Source organism: Chiloscyllium punctatum, chromosome 41 (genome assembly GCF_047496795.1).
Source record: "Chiloscyllium punctatum isolate Juve2018m chromosome 41, sChiPun1.3, whole genome shotgun sequence".
NCBI classification, from domain to species: Eukaryota; Metazoa; Chordata; class Chondrichthyes; order Orectolobiformes; family Hemiscylliidae; genus Chiloscyllium; species Chiloscyllium punctatum.
Window position 1 is genome coordinate 16,602,781 of NC_092779.1, and position 25,937 is coordinate 16,628,717.

Sequence of the window (25,937 nt, forward strand, 5' to 3'; positions counted from 1 at the left end):
CATGATTATCTATTTCTTGAGCAATCCAAAGATATACCATGGTTTCAGATTCTAGGAATGATTTGATTTGCTTTTTTGTCCCAACTTAATTAGCTGTAACTAAACTTGAACGCAGATATAGTTTGCACAAAAAAAATTCACATTTACAGCAGAGAGCAGGGATCAGACAGCAGCCTGGTTTGTGCCCTCGTCTTTTCTACTGATGTTCTAACTGCTCAAACCAATCCCAATGCTGGTGCTAAACTTTGTTGGAGAAACCCTGTACAATAAAATGCTCATGTCTGTTCTTACATGGGGAGCAATCTCTACTAAAATAGATTAGTGGTTCTTTGACTGTAGAAGCACCAAAATTTGGAAAACGAACATAGAACCAAGCTGATATACAGTTAGCTTTACTTCCAGAATTATGCTTCTGAAGTACTTTTTAGTTCTGCAAATGTATCGCTACTCAATCTATTTGGTTTAGCTTTCTGACCTTCTAGGGAGATACTATCCATGTGTGTAAACATAAGTTTAGAGATGGTGAGGTCCTGGATAACTAAACATTTTCTTGTTGAGAACAAAACAAGGATATTTCAACTGCAATACCTTAACGGATTAAGAGGAGAAAAACCAAACTAGATTCCAGAAATTACATGATAGACAACTGGAATTGATCCAAAAATGCTTTGAACAACATGTTGCTTACGATCTCTATTCGACATCAATTGTCTTTAAAACTGCTGGCTAAGCAAGACATGCAAAAAGAAAAGAATGAAGTACAGCAAGTGGTGAACATTTGTATGCATTTTAAAGTTTTTTTTAGAAGAGTGCTGGGGCATGAAGACTCCATCATATATAAAAAGGTATTTTCACACTGGCCTACCTCTTCAAAAGCAATTCTTTTCAGGGTCCATATTATTACATTAGTTTAAGAGAGTAATTACAAGAGTGCTTGTGATACAATGGGTTTGTTCAAGTCCACCTGCTCCAGAAGTTGTGTGTAACAACATCTCTGAACAGGTTGATTAGAAAAAGTTACACCATTTTTTAAAAAAAAACTGCTCGAAAAGAGGACAGACTTTGTCATAAACATAATGGGAACACTTATGACTCAGTGGGACAGCATACTTGAAATCAAGCGCCAAATTTTATTTTGAAAAGATTCCTTAAGTTTACTCAGTTGATAGAAAGCACAAACCAGGTTTTTGTACTGAACAAGAATCACTATTTATTATTACGTAAAATTAGATTCTAGCAACAGGTAAACAAGCGGTCAATTTAAAATATTAAAACTAATCCTCTTTAATTCTCTTACACACAGAAAAAAATAGGGTTAAATAGATTATAGACAATGAGAGGAATGCAAAGACAGTGCAGTAATCCTTGTTCCTAGGTACTGTTATATAGATGATCCTGGAGATTCAAATAGTCTCTCCAGATACTTCCACTAGTTGGCAAGAGACAAAAGGTAATCAGCTCTCTTATATGAAAAAAAAGGGGTTTGACGTTTTTTTTAAAATTCACAGTTCATAACTGTTGCAATATATATTTTAAAAAACTGGTTTTCTTCAGGTTTACAGTCACTTTTGACTGCAGAGAACAGAGTCAGAGTCAAACAGCACAGAAAACAGACACTTCCGTCCAACCAGTCCATGCCAAAAAACAAATCCTAAACTAAAAGCTACTCCCACAGCCCTCCAAAACTTTTGTATTCTTGGACTTATCCAAGTGCCTTTTAAAACAAAGTGTCCACATCCTCCACTTCCTCTGGAAGTTCATTTCACATGCAAACTAACCTCAAAAGAAATTTGCCTCCCATTATTTTAAATCTCTCCCCTCAAAAACGTGCCCCCAGTCTTGAACTTCCCGATTGTAGGAGAAATACAACCACCATTAGCTATCCATACCCTATTTTAAGCTTCTGTCAGGTTACCTCTCAACCTCCTACGCTCCAGTGAAAAAAAGTCCCAACTTTTCTTTATAACTCAAACTTTCCATATCTAGCAACAACCTAGCAAATCTCTTCTGAACCCTCTCCAGCTGAATATCCTTCCTGTAACTGAGTGACCAGAACTGGACAGTATTCCAGAAGAGGCCTCAATGTCCTGTACAACCTCAACATGATTTCCCCAACTCCAATACTCAAAAAGGACCGAGCAAAGGCAACGGTGCCAATTGTCTTGGAGATGGCTCCCGAGTTCGGGAAGGGCTGAACATCTGTTATTTGTCACAAATTCTAACTGTTCAATTTGCTGAGAAACAATCAATTGTTGGCAAAGTTCTGACATCAGTAACTTGTCCACAGACCATTTATTTCTGGTCAGCAAAAGCATCGCCCATACACAGTCAGCTCCAAATCATTTGGAACTCCAAACTACAGGTTGTACAAACACTTGTTTGCATGATGCTTGGCTTGGGTGTCATGTTACTTGCTTTCTACAGTAAGCTCATTCTAACATTTAAAAGGCTGTTTTTTTAAAAAAAATTCCAGTCCACAAAGTACAAAAGATAAATTTTATAACCATTGCACAAGAAAAGCACCAATTTAAGAGAAAGGCATTGCTGGCGAATCAAGATAGCCTGGTCCATAGAAGATATTCCCAACTCAAATGATAAAATGTGAAATCAGTTTAAATCCGAAGGGTGAAAAAAAACCCACAGGGACTGCCATAGTGTTAAGGGTTTAGATGAAGAGGAATTTGTTAAGTGTGTACAAGACAGACAATTTTATGATTCAGTATGTGGATGTACCGACTAAGGAAGGTGCAAAACTTGACCTACGCTTGGGAAATAAGGTAGGGCAGGTGACGGAGGTGTCAATGAGGGAGCACTCTGGGGCCAGTGACCATAATTCTATTAGATTTAAAATAGTGATGGAAAAAAGGACAGACCAGATCTAAAAGTTGAAGTTCTAAATTGGAGGAAGGCCAATTTTGATGGTATTAGGCAAGAACTTTCAAAAGCTGATTGATGTTTGCAGGTAAAGGGACAGTTGGAAAACAGGAAGCCTTCAGAAAGGAGATAACAAGAATCCAGAGTAAGTATATTCCTGTTAGGGTGAAAGGAAAGGCTGGTAGGTATAGGGAATGCTGGATGACTAAAGAAATTGAGGGTTTGGTTAAGAAAAAGGAAACAGATGTCAGGTATAGACAGGATAAATCGAGTGAATCCTTCGAAGAGTATAAAGGAAGTAGGAGTATACTTAAGGAAAATCAGGAGGGCAAAAGAAAGGGGAAAGGAGAGCGCTTGGCAAATCGAATTAAGGAGAATTCAAAGGTTTCTTTTTACAAATACATTAAGCACAAAAAGGGTAACTAGGGAGTGAATAGGGCCCCTCAAAAGATCAGCAAGGTGGCCTTTGTGTGGAGCAGTAGAAAATGGGGGAGTTACTAAACAAATATTTTGCATCAGTATTTACTGTGGAAAAGGATATGGAAGATATAGACTGTAGGGAAATAGATGGTGTCATCTTGAAAAATGCCCATATTACACAGGAGGAATTGCTGGATGTCTTGAAATGCACAAGGGTGGATAAATCCCCAGGACCAGATCAGGTGTACCCTAGAACTCTGTGGGAAGCTAGGGAAGGTGATTGCTGGGCCTCTTGCTGAGATATTTGTATCAATAGTCATAGGTGAGGTGCCAGAAGACTAGAGGTTGGCTAACATGGCGCCACTGTTTAAAGAAAGGTGGTAAGGACAAGACAGTGAAGCCTGACGTCTATGGTGGGCAAGTTGTTGAAGGGAATCCTGAGGGACAGGATGTTTAGGGTGTAGGTTTGCTCGCTTAGCTGTAGGGTTGATACCCAGACGTTTCATTACCCAGCTAGGTAACATCTGTGGCGACCTCCAAGTGAAGCCAGGATGTATATGTATTTAGAAAGGCAAGGACTGAATAGGGATAGATTAGAGTGGTGCTGGAAAAGCACAGCAGGGAAACAAAAAAAAAAAAAAAGAGGTTTCGGGCAAAAAGCCCTTCATCAGGATTGAAGGCAGGGAGCATCTATGGTGGAGCAATAAAGGGAGGGCGGTGGAGTGGCGGCTGGGGAGAAGGTAGCAAAGACTAAGAGCTTCAGGGCGGAGGTGACCTCAGAGTGACAGAGTGACATTCTTTGCTACCTTCTCCCCAGCGCCAATTCCCCTCCCATTTATCTCTCCACCCTTCAGTCCTGATGAAGGGCTTTTGCCCGAAACGTTGATTTTCTTGCTCCTCCGATGCTGCCAGACCTGCTGATTAGGGATAGTCAACATGGCTTTATGCATGGGAAATATATGTCTCACAAACTTGATTGAGTTTTTTTGAAGTAATAAAAGAGGATTGATGAGGGCAGAGTGGTAGATGTGATCTATGTGGACTTCAGTAAGGCATTCAATAAGGTTTCCCATGGAAGACTTGTTCGCAAGGTTAGATCTCACGGAATAAAGGAAGAACTAGCCATTTGGGTACAGAACTGGCTCAAAAAAAAAGATAGAAGACAGGTTGGTGATGGAGGGTTGTTTTTCAGACTGGAGGCCTGTCACCAGTGGAGTGACACAAAATTCAGTGCTCAGTCCTCTACTTTTTGTCATTTACATAAATGATTTGGATGTGAGCAAAAGGAGGGATAATTAGTAAGTTTGCAGATGACACCAAAATTGGAGGTGTAGTGAACAGCGAAGAAGGTTATCTCAGATTACAATGGGTTCTTGATCAGATGGGTCAATGGGCTGAGAAGTGGCAGATGGAATTCAATTCAGATAAATGTGAGGCGCTGCATTTTGGGAAAGCAGATCTTAGCAGGACTTACATACTTAATGGTAAGGTCCTAGGGAGCATTGCTGAACAAAGAGACCTTGGAGTGCAGGTTCATAGCTCCTTGAAAGTGGAGTCGCAGCTAGATAGGATAGTGAAGGCGGCGTTTGGTATGCTTTCCTTTATTGGTCAGAGTATTGAGTACAGGAATTGGAGGTCATATTGCATCTGTACAGGATATTGTGAGGCTGCTGTTGGAATATTGTGTGCAATTCTGGTCTCCTTCCTATTGGAAAGATGTTGTGAAACTTGAAAGGGTTCAGAAAAGATTTACAAGGATGTTGCCAGGGTTGGAGGATCTGAGCTATAGGGAGAGGTTGAACAGGCTGGGGCTGTTTTCCCTGGAGCATCGGAGGCTGAGTGGTGACCTTATAGAGGTTTACAGAATCATGAGGAGCATGGGTAGGATAAAGTATTTTCACTGGGTTGGGGAGTCCAGAACTAGAGGGCATAGGTTTAGGGTAAGAGGGAAAAGATATAAAAGAGACCCAAGGGGCAACTTTTTCACACAGAGGGTGTACATGTATGGAATGAGCTGCCAGAGGAAGCGGTGGAGGCTGGTATAATTGCAACATTTAAGAGGCCTTTGGATGAGTATATGAATGGGAAGGGTTTGGAGGGATGTGGGCAGAGTGCTGGCAGGTGGGACTAGATTGGGTTGGGATATCTGGTCAGCATGGATGGGTTGGACCGAAGGGTCTGTTTCCACACTGTACATCTCTATGGACTATGACAAATCCCAACTGCAACCAAGGAAAGTGGTTATTGCCCAGATACAGTGAGAACAAACACTAAAATGACTACCTCCCAAAAAACAGAATTTAACTAAAAACCTCTCATTTTGGAATACTCAATGGTCATAAGAGTCACTTGCTCAGGAAGTATCAAGATAAAACTGACAACATGCTCTTTCCACCATTCTTTTCGGAATTGCAAAAGTAAATGGTGCTGTCTAAAATTAGCAATTGAGAGTTCTTATATGTTGACAAAAACTCAAATGAACCAAAGCATGTGCCAACAGGCATATGCATGACTCAAAACTGTACTGAGGAATTAACTGAAATCTGCATTTTAAAAAAATAGATTTTTCTGATTAAAAACTGGATTCAAGTCTCCTTAAAAATCATGAAAGTTGTCTTTGAAACAAATCCACTCACAATGGAAGAGCTTCATCTTGGGACTGAAAAGGGAACACATGGTGCTAATCCAAGGACTTCATTCTTATAAAATTTAAAAGCACAAGGTTTATGTATAGACCAAGAACAGAGGATGAAAAGAATGTGTTTCTAGCAAGCTTCTCAAAAAGTCACTATCAGACAGGAGGATCATCAACCCATTTTAAAATAAGATTTATTTGGCAACTATTGTCCAAGATCAGCAATCCAAAGAGATCACTAAGCTGTTGAAAGAAATTTGACATAGCCCAGATAAAAACCTAAAGGATAATGGTGAGGCTGGATTAAATAGAAGAGAGCAAAAAAAAAAGGGGGGGGGGGGGGGGTGAAAACGGAAGGTTTTGCTAACATGACCACCCCATCTCATCTAGCACAAATGAACTGTGACCACAACTTGGGGCTCTTTTCTCTTGAGACGACAACTGTAAGGAACATCCAAAACTAAAAGCTTTAAAATCATGATTTAAAAAAAAATCCTTGTGGGAATCACTGGCTGGGCCAGATTCAATCATTTGTCCCTAGCTGCCCTTGAGAAGATGGTGGTGTGCTGCCTTTGTGAAGCACCATAGTCCATATGCTGAAGGTTGGCACACAATGCCAGAAGGGAAGGAGTTCCAGGATTTCAAAACTAGCTAATGATGGAACAGCAGTACGTTTCCAAGTCAGGATGGGGAGTGATTGGGGAGAATCTTGCTGGTGGTGGTACTCCATATCTGTTGGCCTTGTCATTTTGGATGGAAGAAGTGGTCATGAGTTTGGAAGGTGCTCAAGAATCTTTGGCAAATTTCTGCAGTGCATCTTGTAAATGACAACTGCTGTTGATAGATGGTGGCGGAGGGAGTAGATGCTTGTGGATGTTGTACCTACTCCAGTGGGCTGCTTGTTCTGGATGATATAAAGCTCAGAAGTACTTAGGAACTGCCATCCAGGCTAGTGGTGTACATTCCAACAAAGTTCTGGACTTGTACCTTGTAAGTGGTGGACAGCTTCAGGGAGATGGAAGGTTACTCACTGCAGTCTTCATAGCCTTTGCCACGCTCTTATGGAAAATCCAACTGAGTTTCAGATCAATGGTAACCAATGTTGATTTTGGGGATTCAGTGACAGTAAGGCCATTGAATGCCAAAGGACAGTGGTTAGATCATCTTATTTTAGATGATCGATGCCATACAAATGCCAGCCAGTGTTGTTTGTCACTTGGTCAGCCCAAGCCTGAATATCATTCAGGTCATGTTGCATTTGCACGCGCTTGCTTCAGTATCACAGGAACGGTGAATGGTGAACATCAATTGTGCATCTGCAAATATCTCCAATTCTGACATTATGAGGGCAGCTGAAGATAGTTAGGCCTAGGACACGACTGAAGAACTCCTGCAGAGATATCATGGAGCTGAGGTGACCGACCTCCAAACAATCCAACCATTGTGGTAAAGATATAACCACACCATTAGCCAGGTATAACCACACCATTAGCTAGTGGAGAGTTTGCCCTGATTCCAGTTTTGTTAAGTCTCCTCGATACCAATATTGAATGCTGTCTTGATGTTGACGGCAGTCATTTTCACCTCCAGAAATCAGCACTTTTTACAAGACATAGGAGCAGAATTAAGCCATTTCGCCCATAGAGTCAGTCGATCATGGCCGATATATGCTCTTCGCCCCTGTAACTAAATTAAAAATCTGTCTAATTCCTCCTTAAAATTTATTCATGTTCCCAGCATTCACCGCACTTTGGGATAGTGAATTGTACAGTTAACAACCCATTGGGAGAAGCAGTTTCCTCCTCGACTTTTGTTTCGATGTATGTTACCCCTTATCTTTTGACCTCTCATCCTAGAATGCCCCACAACAGGAATCATCTGCTCCACATCTATTTTATCCATATCTTTAATCATCTTGAATACCTCAATTTGACCTCAATTCATTATTCTAAACTCCAGAGAGTACAGGCCTAAACTGGTCAGTCTTGTCATAGGATAAACTCTTTACCTCTGGGATCAAATCTAGCAAACCTCCCCTGAACTGCCTCCAATGCCACTACATCTTTCCTCAAGTAAGTGCAATGAGGTCAGGAGCTGAATGACCCTGGTGGAACCCAAATCAGCTGCTCACGAGCAGGTTATTGCTGAACGACAGATGCATGACTATCACCATACTGCTGAAGCAATAATTGACCAGTTTGGATTTGTCTTGCTTTGTGTACAAGGCATACATGGGCAATTTTTCATATTTCGGGTAAATGCAAGTGTTGAGGTTCTTCTAGAACAGTTCATTGAAATAGAATTAAAAAAAAGAATGAATGAGTTCAAAAAAAACAGTGGTCATAAAATGTAAACTAGGGAGAAATAAGTGTTGCTATCCAACTTAGTCTGTATTCTTGCCACTTGCTATCACATGGGAGCAGTTGAGCAAATAGAATAAATGCATTCAGGAGAAAGACATAGCTGTAAAGGTTACTGGTTTTAGATTTTTTTTTTAAGAAGCACACATTTTAGGCAAAAGTAGTCACAAACAACCCTCTCCCATGCGAGCAAAAAAGGTTGGAGGGAACCAATCAAACAAGGCTACTATACCACACAGAGCCCAACGTATCTCCTAAGAAGTCTAGAAAAGCAAAATGACACCAATACTGGACAGAGCACACAAAAGCACAACCTTTGCTTCAGAATCAGAAAAAGAAATCTAGAGGATATAGATTTTGAGCAAGTGCAACGTCAGCAGTGGTTGGGGAAGGAAAGAATAAGTTAAAAACAAAATGGCAAGATCTGAGAAACTGGAAGGCAAGATAAAAATGGGAACAAAAGCAAATTAAAAAAATTTGGTGCAAGATCACATTAATGAGAAGGACAAACAAAAAAAAAGTGGGTTCAGGGTGGGTGCAACTAGAAAGCATCAGAACCAACCAATCATTCATGCAAAGAAGATTGTTCTGCTACTAGTGAACTCAAATTTTAGAGCAAGACTATGAACTGCCAAGTGAAAAGATCTGGCAAGTTTCATTAAATAGTGTGCAAGGGCAAAGTCAAAGCCAAAGATCTTATTTCAGCTCGAGGTGGACCTAATCCCAAAACCAAGTACAACGTCAGCATGTATTCTGTAAATTGGCTTAAAAAGTATTGATCATTGTCTGATTAGGAGCACAGTCCCAAAAAATAATTCCTGATGAATTCTTTGTTAAATCGTTGATCACTTACCTTCATGGGATATATAAATAATAATAAAAATTAAAGCCCAACCTAACATTGTGGGCTGAAGGGCCTGTTCTGTGCTGTACTGTTCTATGTTTAACATATGTTAGAGCATTATCATCTTCTAGACTTGGAAATTTACTGATGCCTGGAAAAGCAGATGATATTCACAGTTAATCTAAGCTATAAAATGCTGTATCTTGTCCTTGAATAAGCAATGCCACAGTCACATCTGAAATATCCAATTCTTCTTAAAATATAAAAAAAAGTGGATATTATTCCTTCACTGCCATAATTGCACAACCAAAGGATGATCTACTGAGTCACTTTAAAAATGCTACCATGTGAGGATGTGATGGCAAGTGTTATTTCCTGAAAGTCATTAGGTGAACCACTGGATTTTCAAGAATCAGCAGTTTACAGTACACCTTTTCCCTTGGCAGTAGCTCACAATGTCGGATTTAATTTGATTCAATTTCTCAACTTGTTGGGAGTGGAAGTTCAACTCATCACTTCTAGGTCACTATCCTGTATGATAGCCACTATGTCCTAACAGTTGCATAGATTTCTTTTCCAAGGAACTATCATTTTACATTTGCAAAAAATAAAAAGTAATATTTTTGTCTAAGATTCAAAAGAAACTAAAATAAAGACAACTGTAAATTAGCATAAGCCAAGCACTCAAGATTTACAGAACAAAAACAAACTGCATGATAATACACAATTTCAAAATCTTAAAATCTGTACCAAGCATTGCTTCATCATGATGGGAAACTTTCCTCCATTACTTGCTTTTGGGTTGCAGAATTCCCAGGCTTGGGGAAGACGTCTGGATAATTATGATTGTAAATTCAAGATAGTCTGCCCTTTTGACTGTACTCAATTACATTAGCAATACCAGTATTATAGCTCAGTGAATATAGATTATAGTCATCTCACCAAGAAATTAGTACAATTTCATTACAAGCTTAACAAAATAGCTTTGCAAAACTCAACAGAAAGATGGCACTCAAAATGCATTTATATGGAGAGCAAAACAATGCATCTGAACTGAACCCAAAATCATCAACTGCATGCACCTTTCAGTTGTATGATGACACAATTATGAAATGATTTCCAATGAGCTTGATGCAACCCAACAAGAAACTTTTGTACTATATACTGCACTGAATACAAATAGTTTCAGCAGGAATAAACAAAGCCACCCAAACACTAATATTTGATGCGTACATAAAATAATTTCTAATTCTCTAATTAGATTAATTAACACACCTTGGCAATAAATTCATACATTTGTCATCTCAGTTAGTGCACAAGAAACATTGTTAATACAATTTTTTAAAAAGTGTAAGTATTCCAAAGAGTTTTTGTTGAGAGAGTGGTGGTGGAAAAGCACAGCAAAAGAAATGAGAGATAAATGAGAGAGAGAGAGGGACCCTCTCCACCCTGCAGGCACTCTGTCCCTATTCCCGATGAAGGGCTTTTGCCCAAAACGTCGATTTTCCTGCTCCTCGGATGCTGCTTGAACTGCAGTGCTTTTCCAGCACCACTCTAATCCAGAATCTAGTTTCCAGCATCAGCAGTCATTGTTTTTACCAAAACGCTTTGGAACCCAAGTGAAAATCCAGTAAGCATTGTCTTGAGGACAGGGGAAAAAACCCTCAATTTTTATGGTGGACATCTCAAGCTGTACTGATAACCTTAGTGGACTTAACTGTTCAGCTTACAAAAGATAACATTGGCAATATTAAAGTTCTGCATTTGGTAATTTGTCTATTCAGCCAGTATTTACACAAGACAAAATGTTCATTATTAATATATTTGCAATGAAAATGAAATACCATTAATCTGGTATTGGTAGTATGTTTACTAAAAAAAATGCAATACAATTTCCCTTACAATTAGAAGTTAGTCTGCAACTTCTCAGCATAACCACTGATCATTTTGATGAGATACACTTTAATATTGCAAGATATCCAAAAGAGAAAAAGGAAACTGGCTGAGATCAGACCAAAATACAGCCTTTTGTAATATTTCTGGGAGAATCAAAATCAACTTCTGGTAAACATATTGACCATATGAACTATTCATATTAGAAGAAGTTCATACTTTGGTTTGACAAAGAGAGACTAAAAAAAAATCTATTGTAACTTCTATTCTTGAAACTCATTAAACCAAAAAACAAAGTATCCCACCCTTGTACGCATTACCTTAAATAGGTTATTGTATACTTATATCTTCAACAACCTTTTAAAACATTTTCCTTATGAGTTCCAACCAACTTCAATTCTGAACATAAAAACGCAAAGCATAAAAAAAGGGTGGTAATCATACAACTATTGTTTCAAGGTAAACAAAACAGATCACTGCCAGTGAAGCAGTTAAGGTCAAGTCATGAATTGATTATTCAATCTCTTCAAGCCCTGCTTCATTTACTTGTCATTCTTGCATGACGAAATCAGAATTATACTACAGTAAAATCATCACTGATGCCAGTGCTTCCAAGCAATCTTATAGTAATTAAGTTTAATTATTAGCTAATATTTTAAATACCATTATTCTATCATACTGAAGATCCTCACCACCCCCCCCTACCAGTCATCAAAACTGAAGATGGAAGAGCAGACAACCTCTCCATTGTCAAGGTAACTATTTAATACACTTTCAGCCAAAACTTTCACTATCTTATTACAGATCCTGCTCATGATGACGATAAATATAGATTATCCTATACATCTCCAATGCACCAACATACAGACTCAGTACATGCAAACCTCAAGACTTCAACTTATTGTCATTTTCCCAGGCTCACTGACAAATAACAAAAGAAAAAAAATCTGATCAAGGACTGCTTGTCAAACATCTGAAGATCTAGAGAGCACCCACATTCTAGAAGCTGAACACTTTTCCTCAAGTTTATCACTAATTTTTTCTAGCTCAGGTCTTGGCCTCTCCAGGACTTAATTGAGAAGTTGTTTTTTCCCATCATATCACATTATAACCAGAGAATTTTGCAAACAAAAGATAGAAAAAAAGTACCCATGCAAGTTTGAAGGGTACAAACCCCAAAGACTAGAGTGCTCCAAGTTGTAAACTTGGAAAGGAGAGCCATTAATTACCAAATCCATCTCAACAAATGTAGCTTATATTATTCAGTGAATTTCCCCCAAAAAATCCACATGAATTACGTTACTAAACAATAAACACCTTGCTACCCGTTGAGTTTATAGAACATTGATGAAATCTGTAAAGACAACCACCCATAAGAGATAAAACAAATTGCAATCAACAGATATCTACTTCGTCCAATATAAACCTGGAATGGTTAAGAAATATATAAAGTCAACGTTTGAAATAAAATAAAGCTGTCACCACCCGTCAAAAAGAAAAAGGTGAAAGCCGAGTTTTGGATCCTTGTCTTCGTTTATAGTGCGTTGCGACATAACTGAGGACGGCACTAGTTCTGAGAGCACATAAGCCAGCAGTAAATAGTTGGACCCCGTCTCTCTCACACTTAGCCACATAGTCTAGTACCTTACACATAACACCACTGGGGAGGCCAATCGCCAACATCGTGTGGACCAAAAGTCAAGTCTCCCCTTAGAAGATGATTTCAAACAACTCGGTCCTCGACCCACTTCCACCCCCACCTCCCTCCCCTCCTCTCCCTCTCCTCTCCCTCTCCTCAACCATTTCTCCCTCCTCCACCTCCGGACGCGTGCGCACCCTTACACCGGGTACACTCACTCCAGCAAAAGCTGGGGACTCAGATCGCCATATCACTCCAGGTTCAAAGGAGGGAGGGGGAAGAGAAGAAGTAGGGATGTTAGGGAAGGGTTGAAGGGGGCTAAAGAGGCTGGTGAGTAAGTAAGAGTCAAAAACCCCATTTAATCACACCTATTTTTCCCCCTCTCCTCATACCTCATATAGTTCCTCCGAAGCCATAATCCTACTGCCGAATAGCTCGAATCAAGTAAGAGAGAATCACTTTCCAACCCCCTGTGTTCTGGATGCCTGGCCTCCTTTTAACTCCGGGAGGGAGGAGAGAGAAGGGGGAGAACTGCCAGTGCGCAACTCGCTCTGCGCAGCAGGGAGCTCGCGCTGGTCCATGAGGGAGAGCGGAAGTTGTACTTTCTTTCCTCCCTCTCTGTCGCGCACTCCCTCTCGAGCGTGCTCGTCCTCGTGGTCGCTGGGCTTGGGGAGGGGGGGGTTGAAGAGCAGCCAGCGAGACCGGGAGTGGGGGGGAGGAGGTGAACGGTTGAAGAGCGAGCTCTATTGTAGATCTGTCATTAGAAAAATATCAACCGAATTTTCTGCGTGGGGACTTAGTGGAGCGTCGTTACGTCAGCGCGCTCCATCCGAGCCGGGCCGCCGCCACCACATTGCAGCCGGCGCGCGCCCCGAGAGCTGTTTGACGTTGGCGGCTTGGCGGGCGCGAGAGCGCGCGCGGTGGGAGGCTGCAGCGAGGGAGGAGGGGTGGGCGGGTATTGAATGATCCGTCAAGTTCGGCCGAACGGAAAGAGGGCGTGGCGAGGCTAAAAGTCCAAGTGGTCTGACTCTCATCGATTGTTTGATACTGCTGCCAGGGTCGTGGGGGGGACCGGTTTGGATGGCCGCTGCTTTCTTCACCTTGCCGGGTCGGTGGCGGTTGGTGAAGACTCTCAGGTGAGGTTGCTCGCCATCTGTGAACTGGGCACCTCTCCAGTTATTACACCGCTACTTAGCTTTGGCTACTCTTAGTATTACCACTAACTGTTCTGAAATCAGTAGTTGAGTGGACCAGACAAGTTGAATTATTGCAGTGAGTTGGGCCTCAATTTCATATTGCCTTAAATTGAAACTTTTTTAAAAATAAAATTCGAGGTTTCGTTTCAGTTTTTAAAGGTGCTGCTGCAAAACTCTTAAGACTGGCCTGTTAATAATTGAGTCATCTGATCAAAAGCCACAATTTCTTTGTTTGCAGAATTGATCTTTGCATTCAAACGTTCATTTCGAATGCACAAGTTTACAGTCAAATGCTACAATTCGAAACAGCACAAAGTGAATAAATGTTGTTTATTCAATGTTTGGTTAAGTATGGTCTTAGGCTCATAAACAGACTTTTACCCAACACACTTTTTTTTAAAGAATCTGAAGAATATATTGAGATTAACTCAATCTGGCATCAATAGGTGTTTAAGTTGTTTCCTGGCTATGGATGATATTTGAAAACCTGCATTAGTTGCTCCTTGTTTGTCTTGTAGAACTTTTCGGTGAAGTTGGCTGAATATTGTGGTGACAGATTATTTTGGCTAGAATTCTAGAACGTTGTGCAAATTGCTACTCTCCTGATCATGCTTTTATTCCTATCATGTCTTTGCCCCATGACTCAAACTCTGTCATTAGATCATAACTTTAAATATTGCTGTCTCTTTTTTTTTTCCGACACTTGTAATCCTTTCAGATGCCATGCACCATGAATTTCACCTGGATTTTTGAATGTGGAAAAATTTTATTCATATAGGATTTTCAAATTACTAAAGTTGTAACCAAGAAACTTACCAGTATCTGAAATGCCAACATTTAATTCAAAAGCTAAAATTCTTAAAACAATTGTATTTTGCGTTCTTGTTTTATTGGAATTGTCTTTATAAACTGAAAATATACTGACTGTATAGTCATAATACATCATTTTACAGAGCAGAAACAGTCAAGTTAACCCATCAAATTTGTGTTACTGTTCTTCTTAATGTCTGCTAACTTTTAATGTTCCTCTTTACAAGCAGCTAACTAATTTTCTTTTAAAAGAATGTATGCACTCTGCAGGAGGATTTATGAGAGATCATTCACTTTCTAATTTCTGTGTAAAAGGTTTTTTTTCTAATTTTCTCATGGTTTTATGATCTCATTTCTCACTGTTCATTACAATTTTACCAAAAAGCAGAAACAATGTTGTCTCTATATTATTGGGCTGAAGCAACTCTTCACTCTACAAAAACATTTGGATGTTAACCAAAGATCGCGTTCTGTTTGATGGATCCAGCGGCCTTGGATAAAAACAAAGAACCTTCAGGATGATATGGATGAGGACACAGTGTACATTTCTTGACCCTCATCAGTATAACATGCTCTCTTGCTGAAGGTGTAAAATGCAGTCAGTTGCAACTTTCTAAGATTTGTCTATAAATTTGAATGGTACCTTTGCTCAAGATCATACATAACCAAGTTTGTTTTTTGATTAAGCTGCTTTTTACAAAACAATTGTTCAAGGTACTCTCCTTATCCAGCATTACTATTGGAATAGCATTGTCACAAAGACGGGAGGACTTCTAAGTGAAGACCTGTCAACTGAGGACAACTGAGAATGGCAATTATGGCACCTTTTAAGTACCAGAGAACTTAAAAGATGTGCTGTTGGTAGATTGAGAGTTAAAACCTGTTAAAAATGTACTTCACCTGTTATTTCAAACTCCAAATCATTTTGTCAACAAGAATATTGGTACCCCTTGGATCCCATGTCCCTGATGTGTAGGTGTATCTCCTTAATTACATATGGTTTTCTGATTTTTCCCCCTTCTTAAATTTTGAATTCTCTACTACAGAGGGGTCTGGAGATTCAGTCTTTGAGTATATTTAAGACAGACTTGGATAGATTTCTGATTACCGGTGATATACAGGGTTTTGGGGATGCATTGAGTAAAAGATACTAAATTGTTTGATCAACCATGATTGTAATGAATGGAGAGGCAGGCTTGATGGATTGAATGGCCTACTCCTGTTCCTACTTTCTAAGCACTACAATTGCAAGATGTAATACTAACACCTATATTTAGATTCAAATCTGATTTCAATGTTTTTTAATGAATAAAAGTGCGTGTTATTACCAAACCTGGAGACAGAAGCTGTCATTTGGTTTTGTCTCGGTAATCCAGTTACCTCCCACAGTCCAAAGATGTGCACGCTAGGTGGGTTGAGTATGTTAAATTGCCCATAGTGTCTAGGGATTCTGGTCTCCTTCCTATCGGAAAGATGTTGTGAAACTTGAAAGGGTTCAGAAAAGATTTACAAGGATGGTGCCAGGGTTGGAGGATCTGAGCTACAGGGAGAGGCTGAACAGGCCGGGGCTGTTTTCCCTGGAGCGTTGGAGGCTGAGGGTTGACCTTATAGAAGTTTACAAAATTATGAGGGACATAGGTAGGATAAATAGACAAAGTATTTTCCCTGTCGAGCGTGCTCATCCTCATGCTTCGCTGGGCTTGGGGAGGGAGGTTAAGAGGACCCAGCAAGGCCGGGAGTGGGAGGGGAGGTGAGAAAATTGCTCATGAGCTCAGAAATTTATATAGAGGCTGGTACAATTGCAACATTTAAGAGGCGTTTGGATGGGTATATGAATAGGAAGGGTTTGGAGGGATATGGGCTGGGTGCTGGCTGGTGGGACTAGATTGGGTTGGGATATCTGGTTGGCATGGATGGATTGGACCGAAGGGTCTGTTTCCATGCTGTACACCCAGGGTTGTTGGCCATGGGAAATGTTGGGTTACTGGAATAGGGTTGGGTATTGGCTCCAGGTGAGATTCTCTTCAAGGCGTCAGTGTGGACTCGGTGAGATATTAAGGTGTTAATTTGCTCTGTTGACCTGTAAGAATTTGGATGTCCTGAGGTTTGGGTGGTATGTTTTGCTGTCTTGCAGGTATTGCCATCTATTATTTAGAGTAAAATACTTTACATTATCATTTCCTATTCAGAATCAATAAGAACATTGCAATTAAAATTCTGACAACATCATGTAGTGAAAAACATGATTTACAACAGATCTTGCCATTAAAGGATGATTTGTTTCTGGAGATGATCAGATCACTGCATTGTGTCTTGAGTGGCCGGTGTTGTCTTACGGGCATTGCTAACTGTGATGTGAGATTTTACATAAAGGAAGAACTAGTTCCTTTGTGAAGAGAGTACCTCTTGACATGCTTCACAAGCATTGCAAACAGTTTTAGGTGATCCTCCAAAGCTTGTACTTCATAAATTTTGGCTTGTCACAGAAGCTGATGTATTGTAGTTGCACCAAGTATGACAACACAGGTAAACCCTCCTGCTTAATTTAAGCCAGCAACACAGAAAGGATTTACCCCGCGCAGTAATCTGTGAAAATCCAAGAGGCCAAGAACTATTTAAAGTAAACATTAACAACTTTATTTCTGAACGTATAACAGAGAATAGTTAACGAGCAACTATTTACAACTCCTTCCTCTAACCAATCTTTTACTTTCCCTTCTATAATACTAGTCTGATTAAAACCCCCAATTAAGATTTACTGAAAAATTCAAATTTCAAAACAAGCCAGCTTTTGAATCTTTTCTTTGCAGATTTGCTCTCCAGGTTGGTGTCGATGTTTTTCTCTGTGAAAACTCCTTCTCTAGACAGGTACCTCTCAGGCAGTTCTGACTAGCAGTCTACATAGTCATAGTGATGTACAGCATGGAAACAGACCTTTGGTCCAACCCGTCCATGTCGATCAGATATCCCAACCCAATCTAGTCCCACCTGCCAGCACCCTGCCCATATCCCTCCAAACCCTTCCTATTCATATATCCATCCAAATGCCTCTTAAATGTTGCAATTGTACCAACCTCCACCACTTCCTTTGGCGGCTCACTCCATACACTTATCACCCTCTGTGTGAAAAAGTTGCCCTTTAGGTCTCTTTTATATCTTTCCCCTCTTACCCTAAACCTATGCCCCTAGTTCTGGACTCCCCGACCCCAGGGAAAAGGCTTTGTCTATTTATCCTATCCATGCCCCTCATAATTTTGTAAACCTCTATAAGGTCACCCCTCAGCCTCTGACGCTCCAGGGAAAACAGCCCCAGCCTGTTCAGCCTCTCATTATAGCTCAAATCCTCCAACCCTGGCACCATCCTTGTAAATCTTTTCTGAACCCTTTCAAGTTTCACAACATCTTTCCGACAGGAAGGAGACCAGAATTGCAAGCAATATTCCAACAGTGGCCAAACCAATGTCCTGTACAGCTGCAACATGACCTCCCAACTCCTGTACTCAAAATTCTAACCAATAACTGAAAGCATACTAAACATCTGTTGGCCTTGCGGCAGTTGTCTTCCAAATGTTCAATTTTCCCCAGTCTTATGCCCCAAAGCATCTAATCCTTTCATTGGTTTTTAATATTTTCAATATACTAAATTCAAACTTGATTGGTATTTTGGGGTATAATTTAAACTGGCTGAATTTGAACTTTGTTTTGTCTCCAGGCAACCAGCTACACTAACTGCTGGACGACATGCTACATTGTATCTTAAGAACACTTGGTGATGTCAGTTAGTTCTGCTAGCTTTTAACTTAAAGGTACAGAACACCCACGTCTTCATAACACCTCTCTTCTTCCCCCCCCCTGAAAAAAAACCATCATAGTGAAAAGTTGGATTCTTTTTTTTCTCTAATCCTTAAACACATTACCCGAACATACAAATAGCTTTAATCTACGTTCACTTTAACCTCTTGCCATATAATGGTACAGATATATAACATTAAATAAATACAAATCTCATCTAAACTTTATCAGTTAAATCTGCAATAACACATCTGCAATTACATTCTTACGACCCGCAACATGTACAGCAAGACTCCAATGAAATAGTCTCATATTCTTGTCTTTAAGGCATTCTAAGAATGTAAGCAGATTGTGATCAGAGTATACAACATGACACACACGTAAAATATTGTAAGGCCAGGACCAAACTCAATAGTTCTTTTTCAATCATGGAATATTTTCTCTGATGGATGTTGAGTTTCTTCGAAAAGTAACCAACTGGTAGATCAATCCCATCCTAATCTTCCGATAGGAGTACAACTCCAATGTCACTAGTATCAGTGGTGCCTTTAAAAGAGTTTGAAAAGTTTGATGTAGCTAAAACTGGTTTGGTGGTTAATATTGATTTGAAATGGTTGAATGCCATATTATTTTAGAGAGAAAGAACTGCAGAAATAGGTATTAATTACCGCCCCGCAGAGTGAGGGATCAAATCCAGATGATGTGGATTTTGATGTGCCTCAAAATAGATTAAAAAATGAAGTTCTTGAGGTGTGGGCTAGGTTAGTAAGCTATCGGTCTCAGGAGCATAGAACGCATTTGAAAGATTTATTACTGCAGTATAAGGACATATGTTAAAATCAGTTGGCGGGGGGGGGGGGGTGTGGGGGGGGAAGGACTAATGCTATTGTATAAGAAGTAGATGTAGGGAATACTATTCTGATAAAACACCTCCCCTATCGGCTGAATCCTTTCAAACCCAGAGACAGGTCAAGATGGAGGTGGAGGCCATGCTTGACGAGGAGGACATCACTGAACCAAGCCAGAGCGAGTGGAGTTCGCCGATTGTCTTAGTTCCCAAACTGGACAGGACTCAATGATTCTGCATAGATTATTGGAAGGTCAACACTTACAAAATCAGATTCATTCAATTCCTAGATTGGAGGACTGTATCGAGAAAGTCGGATAAGCCAGTTACATCACCAAGTTGGACTCAATGCGTAGTTACTGACAGATACCTTTATGAGAGTTGGCAAAAGATATTTCTGCGTTTGTAACCCGAAATGGGCTATATCAGTTTAAAGGATGTCCTCTGAAATGAAGAATGCACCCACCATATTCCAAAGCCTCATGAACAGAATTCATGCATAACCTATTTGGGCGATGTAGTGATCTTTACTACATCCAGAAAAGATCACATGGTACAATTGGCAGCACTCTTTGAACAACTACGAGAAGCAAAACTGGTGATAAATAAAACTGCATTTGCAAAAGCAGAGGTGACATTCTTGGGACCTAACATCGGTCATGGACGGCTGCCCCCACAGAATGCAAAGACGAAGGCCATTGAGGAATTTCTATGGCCAACCTCAAAGAAGAGGTGCTTCGATTCTTAGGATTCAGTGGATTCTATTAGAAGTTTGGGAAAATACCAGGATATTTCTGTTTTGACTCCTCAGTTTCTTGGTCTTCCTTGGGCTTCTCCACAACAACCGGTGTCACTTCCACCTTGGATCCTGTCAAATCATTCCCAAGAACACACTGAATTCCTGGAATTGACACTCTGTCAATCACTCCCATTATAACTTCCCCAGTCTCGAGTTGGCACTCCAACCTGATCTTACATAGGGGCACACTAAATTTCTGTCCATCTATCCCACAATCCACACTCTCGGGTAACAAATCAGAAAGAGTGCATATTCGCTTATCCCTTGCTATTAGCAACTGGTTACATCCTATATTTCTCAAAATTATAATTTCTTGTCCTCCTCCTGTTCTTTCTATGTAAGCTTTATCCACAGAGGTGAATTCTTTGTAGGGATCAGGTACTAACTCCATACCCAACCCCTGCCTAGGCTGTGCACTCTCCTGTCGCTCCTTAGCTCCTCTTGGGGTTTCCTTTACTATCTTCACTAATGCCACTTGTTATAAAGGTGTGGGTGTACTGCACCTTTTAAGAGAGTTAAAAGCTAGCATTGACAGCACCAAAAAAAGGTACAATGTACATGTGCTTTAGTTGCTAGGGAAGCTGGTTGCCTGGAAACATCCAAACAGATTCCAATTAGGCCAATCAGTTTAAATTATACCCCAAAAAATACCAAACTCCAATCCAGTTTGAATTTAAAAACCAATGACACAATCCAATGCTTTGGGGGTCTCAGACCGGGGGAAGTTGAACAGTTGAGAGGAGAACTGCCAAGCTACCAGCATGTTTTAAAAAAAAAGTGCCTGCCGAAGAAGAAAAGACTGGAATTCAACGAAAGACCGGAAGAAAACGAAAGCTGCCTGGTTTTGAGATTTTTATTTTGTTTTGTAAATCATAATTGGGAGTTTGATCTGACTAGTATTATAGAAGGGAAGGTTAAAAAAAATGTTAGAGGAAGACATTGTAAACAGTTGTTAGTTAATTATTCTCTTCTACTTCAAGAAATAAAGTTGTTAATTTTTACTTGAACTAGTTCTTGGCTAAGAGAATTTTCGTGGATTACTGCACAGGATAAATTGTGTTGCTAGTTTAAATTAAGCAGGATAGTTTACCCCATTTCATAACACACTGGCTTAGCTTCTTTTACCACAGCGCCTTTCTTTAATGACCAGCACTGTGACTTTACGTGTACCACCTTCTGGCAGTGAAAATGGCTTTTCCCAGTGCCCTTCTGAAACCACCGGCACTGTAAATTTCTGTGTCCCGCTATATTGCAGTGAAAATACCTGAGGCCTTTTATCTCCTGTCTACCCTTTTGGGCTTCCTTTTGTATACTGTGGCAAATTCTTACGAGTGCTCTCTATTCTTGCTTTTGTAGAATAGGATCTCCATTTCTTCCAACTTCTGTCACCCACAGGACGAAATTCTGGCTGGAAGCTTGAGTTATGCACCAACATGTACTCATCTGCTAATTCTGCTGCCGTTCTCACTTCTTGAACTTTCTGTTCCTCCCATTTCTTACCATCGTTTTTAAACTTCTCCAGCAGAATAATCTCTCTTACAGCCTCATGTCTTATATTTTTTTAAAGCATGCACCCATCGATCAAATTGACTGTTTAATTCTTTCAAACTCAACATAAGTCTCACCTGGTTCCTTCTTTGTGTTTCTGAACCACTGTCCATATCCTTCTGGTACCGATTCATAAGCATGTAAAATAGCCTGTTTAACCTCTTCATAATCTCTTGACACCTCGCTAGCTCTGCCGACCAGTTTAGTCTGAACTAGCATTACCCATAAATCCTTGGACCACTCCATCTGTCTAGCATTCAAATGAAATAAAGAAGGCTTCAACATCTTTCTCATCAAAATGTGGCAGTTTTGACATATTTATATAACTACCTTCTCTTTTAATCTCCATCCTCCTTCCACACTGGGGATTCTGAGAATTCTAATCCGATTACTCCGTAGGTCACAACATTAAGTAAAAATGTTGTGCTGTTATCTCAAATTTGTTGGCTTTCTTCATGTTTGCTTTTGACTGTATCTAAAACTTCTCAACCAATCAATTAGTCTAATCTTGTTTTTTCTTTGCACATCGTTCAATGTAAACTTTCCCCACCCAGAAAGGTGATGCACAAGAAACCTGCTGTATTTCCTTTCACCCTTTAAAAATATTTTAATTGAAGTATTAATAATGTCTTCATTGAGTATCCAGCTGCAAACTCCCACTTTTATGTTACAATTGAGGCTGGAGGAGACCACTGTCACTCTACTTCCACTACCCTAATGACTACAACATAAAATAAAAATACTTTCCACAATTATCAAGACAACCAATGGAATACCTTGTCATTTCTGATAGATGTCTTATGCCTGAAACATTGATTCTCCTGCTGCTCGGATGCTGCCTGACCTACTGTGCTTTTCCGGCACCACACTCTGATCTCCGGCATCTGCAGTCCTCACTTTCGCCTAAATACCTTGTCATCGTCAGGTTTTAAATACAAAGATCCCTCTCCAAGATTTTTTAATAAATACAATTGAGTTTATTTCAAAACAAAACTTAACTGAGTAATGCATCTTTATTGAATAACTTAGACAAACAGTAATATATAAGTTAAGTGCCAGTCCCTCTAAATAGCTCCAAAACTACAAGCAAATGCACAGTTACTCTCTCTCTCTTCCAGAAAAGAGTAAAAAGGATTTATCTGCAGAGAATGGCTTTTGTTTTGAAAAATAAAGCGCTTTCATCATTGGGTTCTCCTTGGAAGTTAAGACAATAAAATGTAGAATGTTCCGGAATCTATTGATCTGATGTTTTGCCACTTAGCACACATGGTTGTCTCTGAAGTGTTGAAGCTTGCTGAGGAAATATAATCCTTGGTAAATTCTTTCAATCACTATTTCAAAAGAACATGGATTTCATCCTGAACTCAATGAGAGAATTTGCTTTTCAGAAATAGAAGATCGGCTGGGCAGCATGTTTTAGTAGACTTTCCTCCAATTCACTTATTTTTGGCGATTGTTCCTCCAACTGAATCAGATAAAACAAGGACTGGTCCACGCCACTCATCTTTCAAAATAGCACCAGCATCCAGCAAAGCAAGTTGTTATCACTAATTATGATTTACAGCATGCCTTTTATTTAAAAAAAAACTCCAGTGTCCACTGTGAACTTTTGATGATCAGTTTTAATGAAACTACTCTAGTTATTTCCACAAACTTGCAATAAATATATTTTCCACATTCTTTTAAAACTTGATTCCTCTAAGTGAGATTGAATATAAAGTACCTTTGTAACATTCACTTTGTGCTCAGGTACACCTTTCCGGACCATCTTCTGTAGATGAAGTGTGTTCCACGGAGCTGGTGACCAGTCACAGTACTCTTCCTGTATCTGTTTACAGATCAAATGTCATATTTCTTCTGATGGCTTAAAACTAACAGATTTTATGTCTTTCTTTGGGAATTCTTTTCAATTGGACAGGATTTTGAGTGGTCACGGTGATTTAATTAGTTGCCAGGTGATGTTGTCCATCAATAGTTGTAATTCTCAGTAATTAATTAGTTCAGAACTTCAGGATTGGAAGTCTTGGTTTTTTTTATGTTTAGATAGAATTGATTATTTATCATAGGGTACAGCAATTGCTGATGTTTGATAATGAAAAATGGTTTAGCAAAATCCTTTTTGTTTCTGTGTCAAAGTTCCTTCTGCAGTTTGCTGAGACTAGCTAAACTGTTCCCAGGTTTAAAAAGCAGTGGCCTCCTATACTTTCATCCATGTACTTCTCTGTGGAAATCTTTATCACCTTTGATTCACCCATTAGCTTGTGATTTCCTGCATTAAACAGAGTTATAGTTTGTTTCATCCAGCTACTTTTGGATTTGTTTCAGCTTTGTTTTTCAATTATGTGGAGTTGGGTCAATAGATCCACAGAATTATTATGATGTCAAAGGAGGCCATTCAGATCATTGTGGCTGCATCAGCTCTCTAATGAGCATTACAACTTCAGACCTTTGCATACCTTTTCCCCATAACCTTGAACATTGTCTCTATTCAAATAATCATCCATTGCTGACTTGTATCCTCAATTAACTCTCCCTCCACCTAACTTCCAGACCCGAAACATTCATTGTGAGAAAACGTTATTTTTCATGTTGCATTTGCTGCATTTTTATATCTGTGCCATATTCTCCTTGATACAGTTATGATCAGGAACAGTTTCTCCCTATCTATTCTGTCTAGATCTCTATTGATGTGGGAAACTTCAGTCAGATTTCCTCTTGGCCATTCTTCTGTCCAAGGAGAATAGCCCTACCCTCCAATCTAATGCTCATAACTAAAGTTTCTCATTCTTGGAACTGTCTTTGGAAATATCACATGTATTATGAATAGGAAGGGTTTGGAGGGATACGGGCCGGGCGCTGGCAGGTGGGACTAGATTATGTTGGGATATCTGGTCGGCATGGACGGGTTGGACCGAAGGGTCTATTTCCATGCTGTTGAACTCCTTGCTATTGAACTAATGTCCCTACTAATAAAGCACAGGTTACTATATGCTTTATTAACTGCTTTTTGCAGTCTTCTGTCACTTTCAGCGACCTAGGCACATAAATGCCCAGATGTCTATGCACCCTCTAAGTATTGTACTCCCAATTTTATATTGTCCATCCATCTACCAAAATGCATTATCTCACTTTTCTCTGCATTGACTTTCATTCACCTCATGTCTGCCCACTCCACAATTTGTCTATGTCCTTTTGGATTCTTCACTGTTCTCCTCACAGATTGCAATGCTTCCAACATGTGTATCACCTGCAGACTTTGAGATTTGCCCCTGCACACCAATATTTATTTGATATTATGTTTCAGGAAAAGCAGGTTCCCTGGCAAGCTCCATTATAAACCTTCCTGCAGTCTGTAAAATATCCACTGGTGATCTGTTTCCTATTACGTAGCCAAATTTGGGTCAATGACGTGATTGACCCTTTTTATTCGCGGAGTTATTGTTTTTCTCTTCGGTGTTGCATGGTGCTGTATCATATGCTTTTTTGAAAGTCCATTAACACCACATCAACAACATTACCTTCATCAACTCATTGTTACCTCTTCAAAATCTCTAGCAATTAAATTTGATTTCCCCTTTAGAAATCTACACAGGCTGTCCATAATAAACCCACATTTATCAATTGGTCTATTAATTCTATCCTGAATTACTATTTCTAAAGTTTCCTCATCACTCAAGTTAAATTGAATGGTCTTTAATTGCTAGGTTTATCCTTTCAACCTTTTATTTTGAACCAGGATGTAATGCGTGCAATTCTGCAGTCTTCTGGCATCTCCACTGTCACTAGGGAAGACTCAAAGATTATGACCAGTGCCCCTGCAACTTCCGCTGGCTGTTCCTTCAATATCCTTGAAAGCATCTCATGAATCCCCTATTACTATTACTTTCTTCTTCCCCTACATCCTCTACAGAGTCAAAAACTGTGGTGCTGGAAAAGCACAGCAAGTCAGGCAGCACCCAAGGAGCAGGAGAATCAACGTTTCAGGCAAAAGCCCTTCATTCGGAATTCACGATGAAGGGCTTTTGCCCAAAACGTTGATTTTGCCTGCTCCTCGAATGCTGCCTGACCTGTGCTTTTCTAGCACCACACTCTCTACTCTAATCTCCAGCATCTGTAGTCCTCACTTTCCCCTCCTGTACAGCCAATGAATTTATTCCACCACAAACTTGACTTGGACTGTACTTCCTGAGGAATTGACATCCTTACCAGTTCCCAAAATTGAAAAACAGTTTGTGAGTGGGTCCTAAGGCCGATTCCTGCATTACTTGTTTATCTGGGCT

General features: G+C 39.8%; 2 protein-coding genes across 2 annotated transcripts in view; one reads left to right on the forward strand and one right to left on the reverse strand.

The window, feature by feature from the left end:
• The window catches only part of cdyl (chromodomain protein, Y-like), a 173,289-nt gene extending 159,941 nt beyond the window's left edge, over positions 1-13,348 (reverse strand). Inside the window, exon 1 of the mRNA XM_072560447.1 lies at positions 13,058-13,348. Coding sequence (XP_072416548.1) covers positions 13,058-13,081 — 24 coding nt within the window. The 5' untranslated portion in view covers positions 13,082-13,348. The remainder of the gene's footprint in view (positions 1-13,057) is intronic.
• A 106-nt stretch (positions 13,349-13,454) lies between these two features.
• The window catches only part of eci2 (enoyl-CoA delta isomerase 2), a 184,180-nt gene continuing 171,697 nt past the window's right edge, over positions 13,455-25,937 (forward strand). The window contains exon 1 of the mRNA XM_072560449.1: positions 13,455-13,801. Within this exon, the coding sequence (XP_072416550.1) occupies positions 13,746-13,801 (56 nt within the window). The 5' untranslated portion in view covers positions 13,455-13,745. The remainder of the gene's footprint in view (positions 13,802-25,937) is intronic.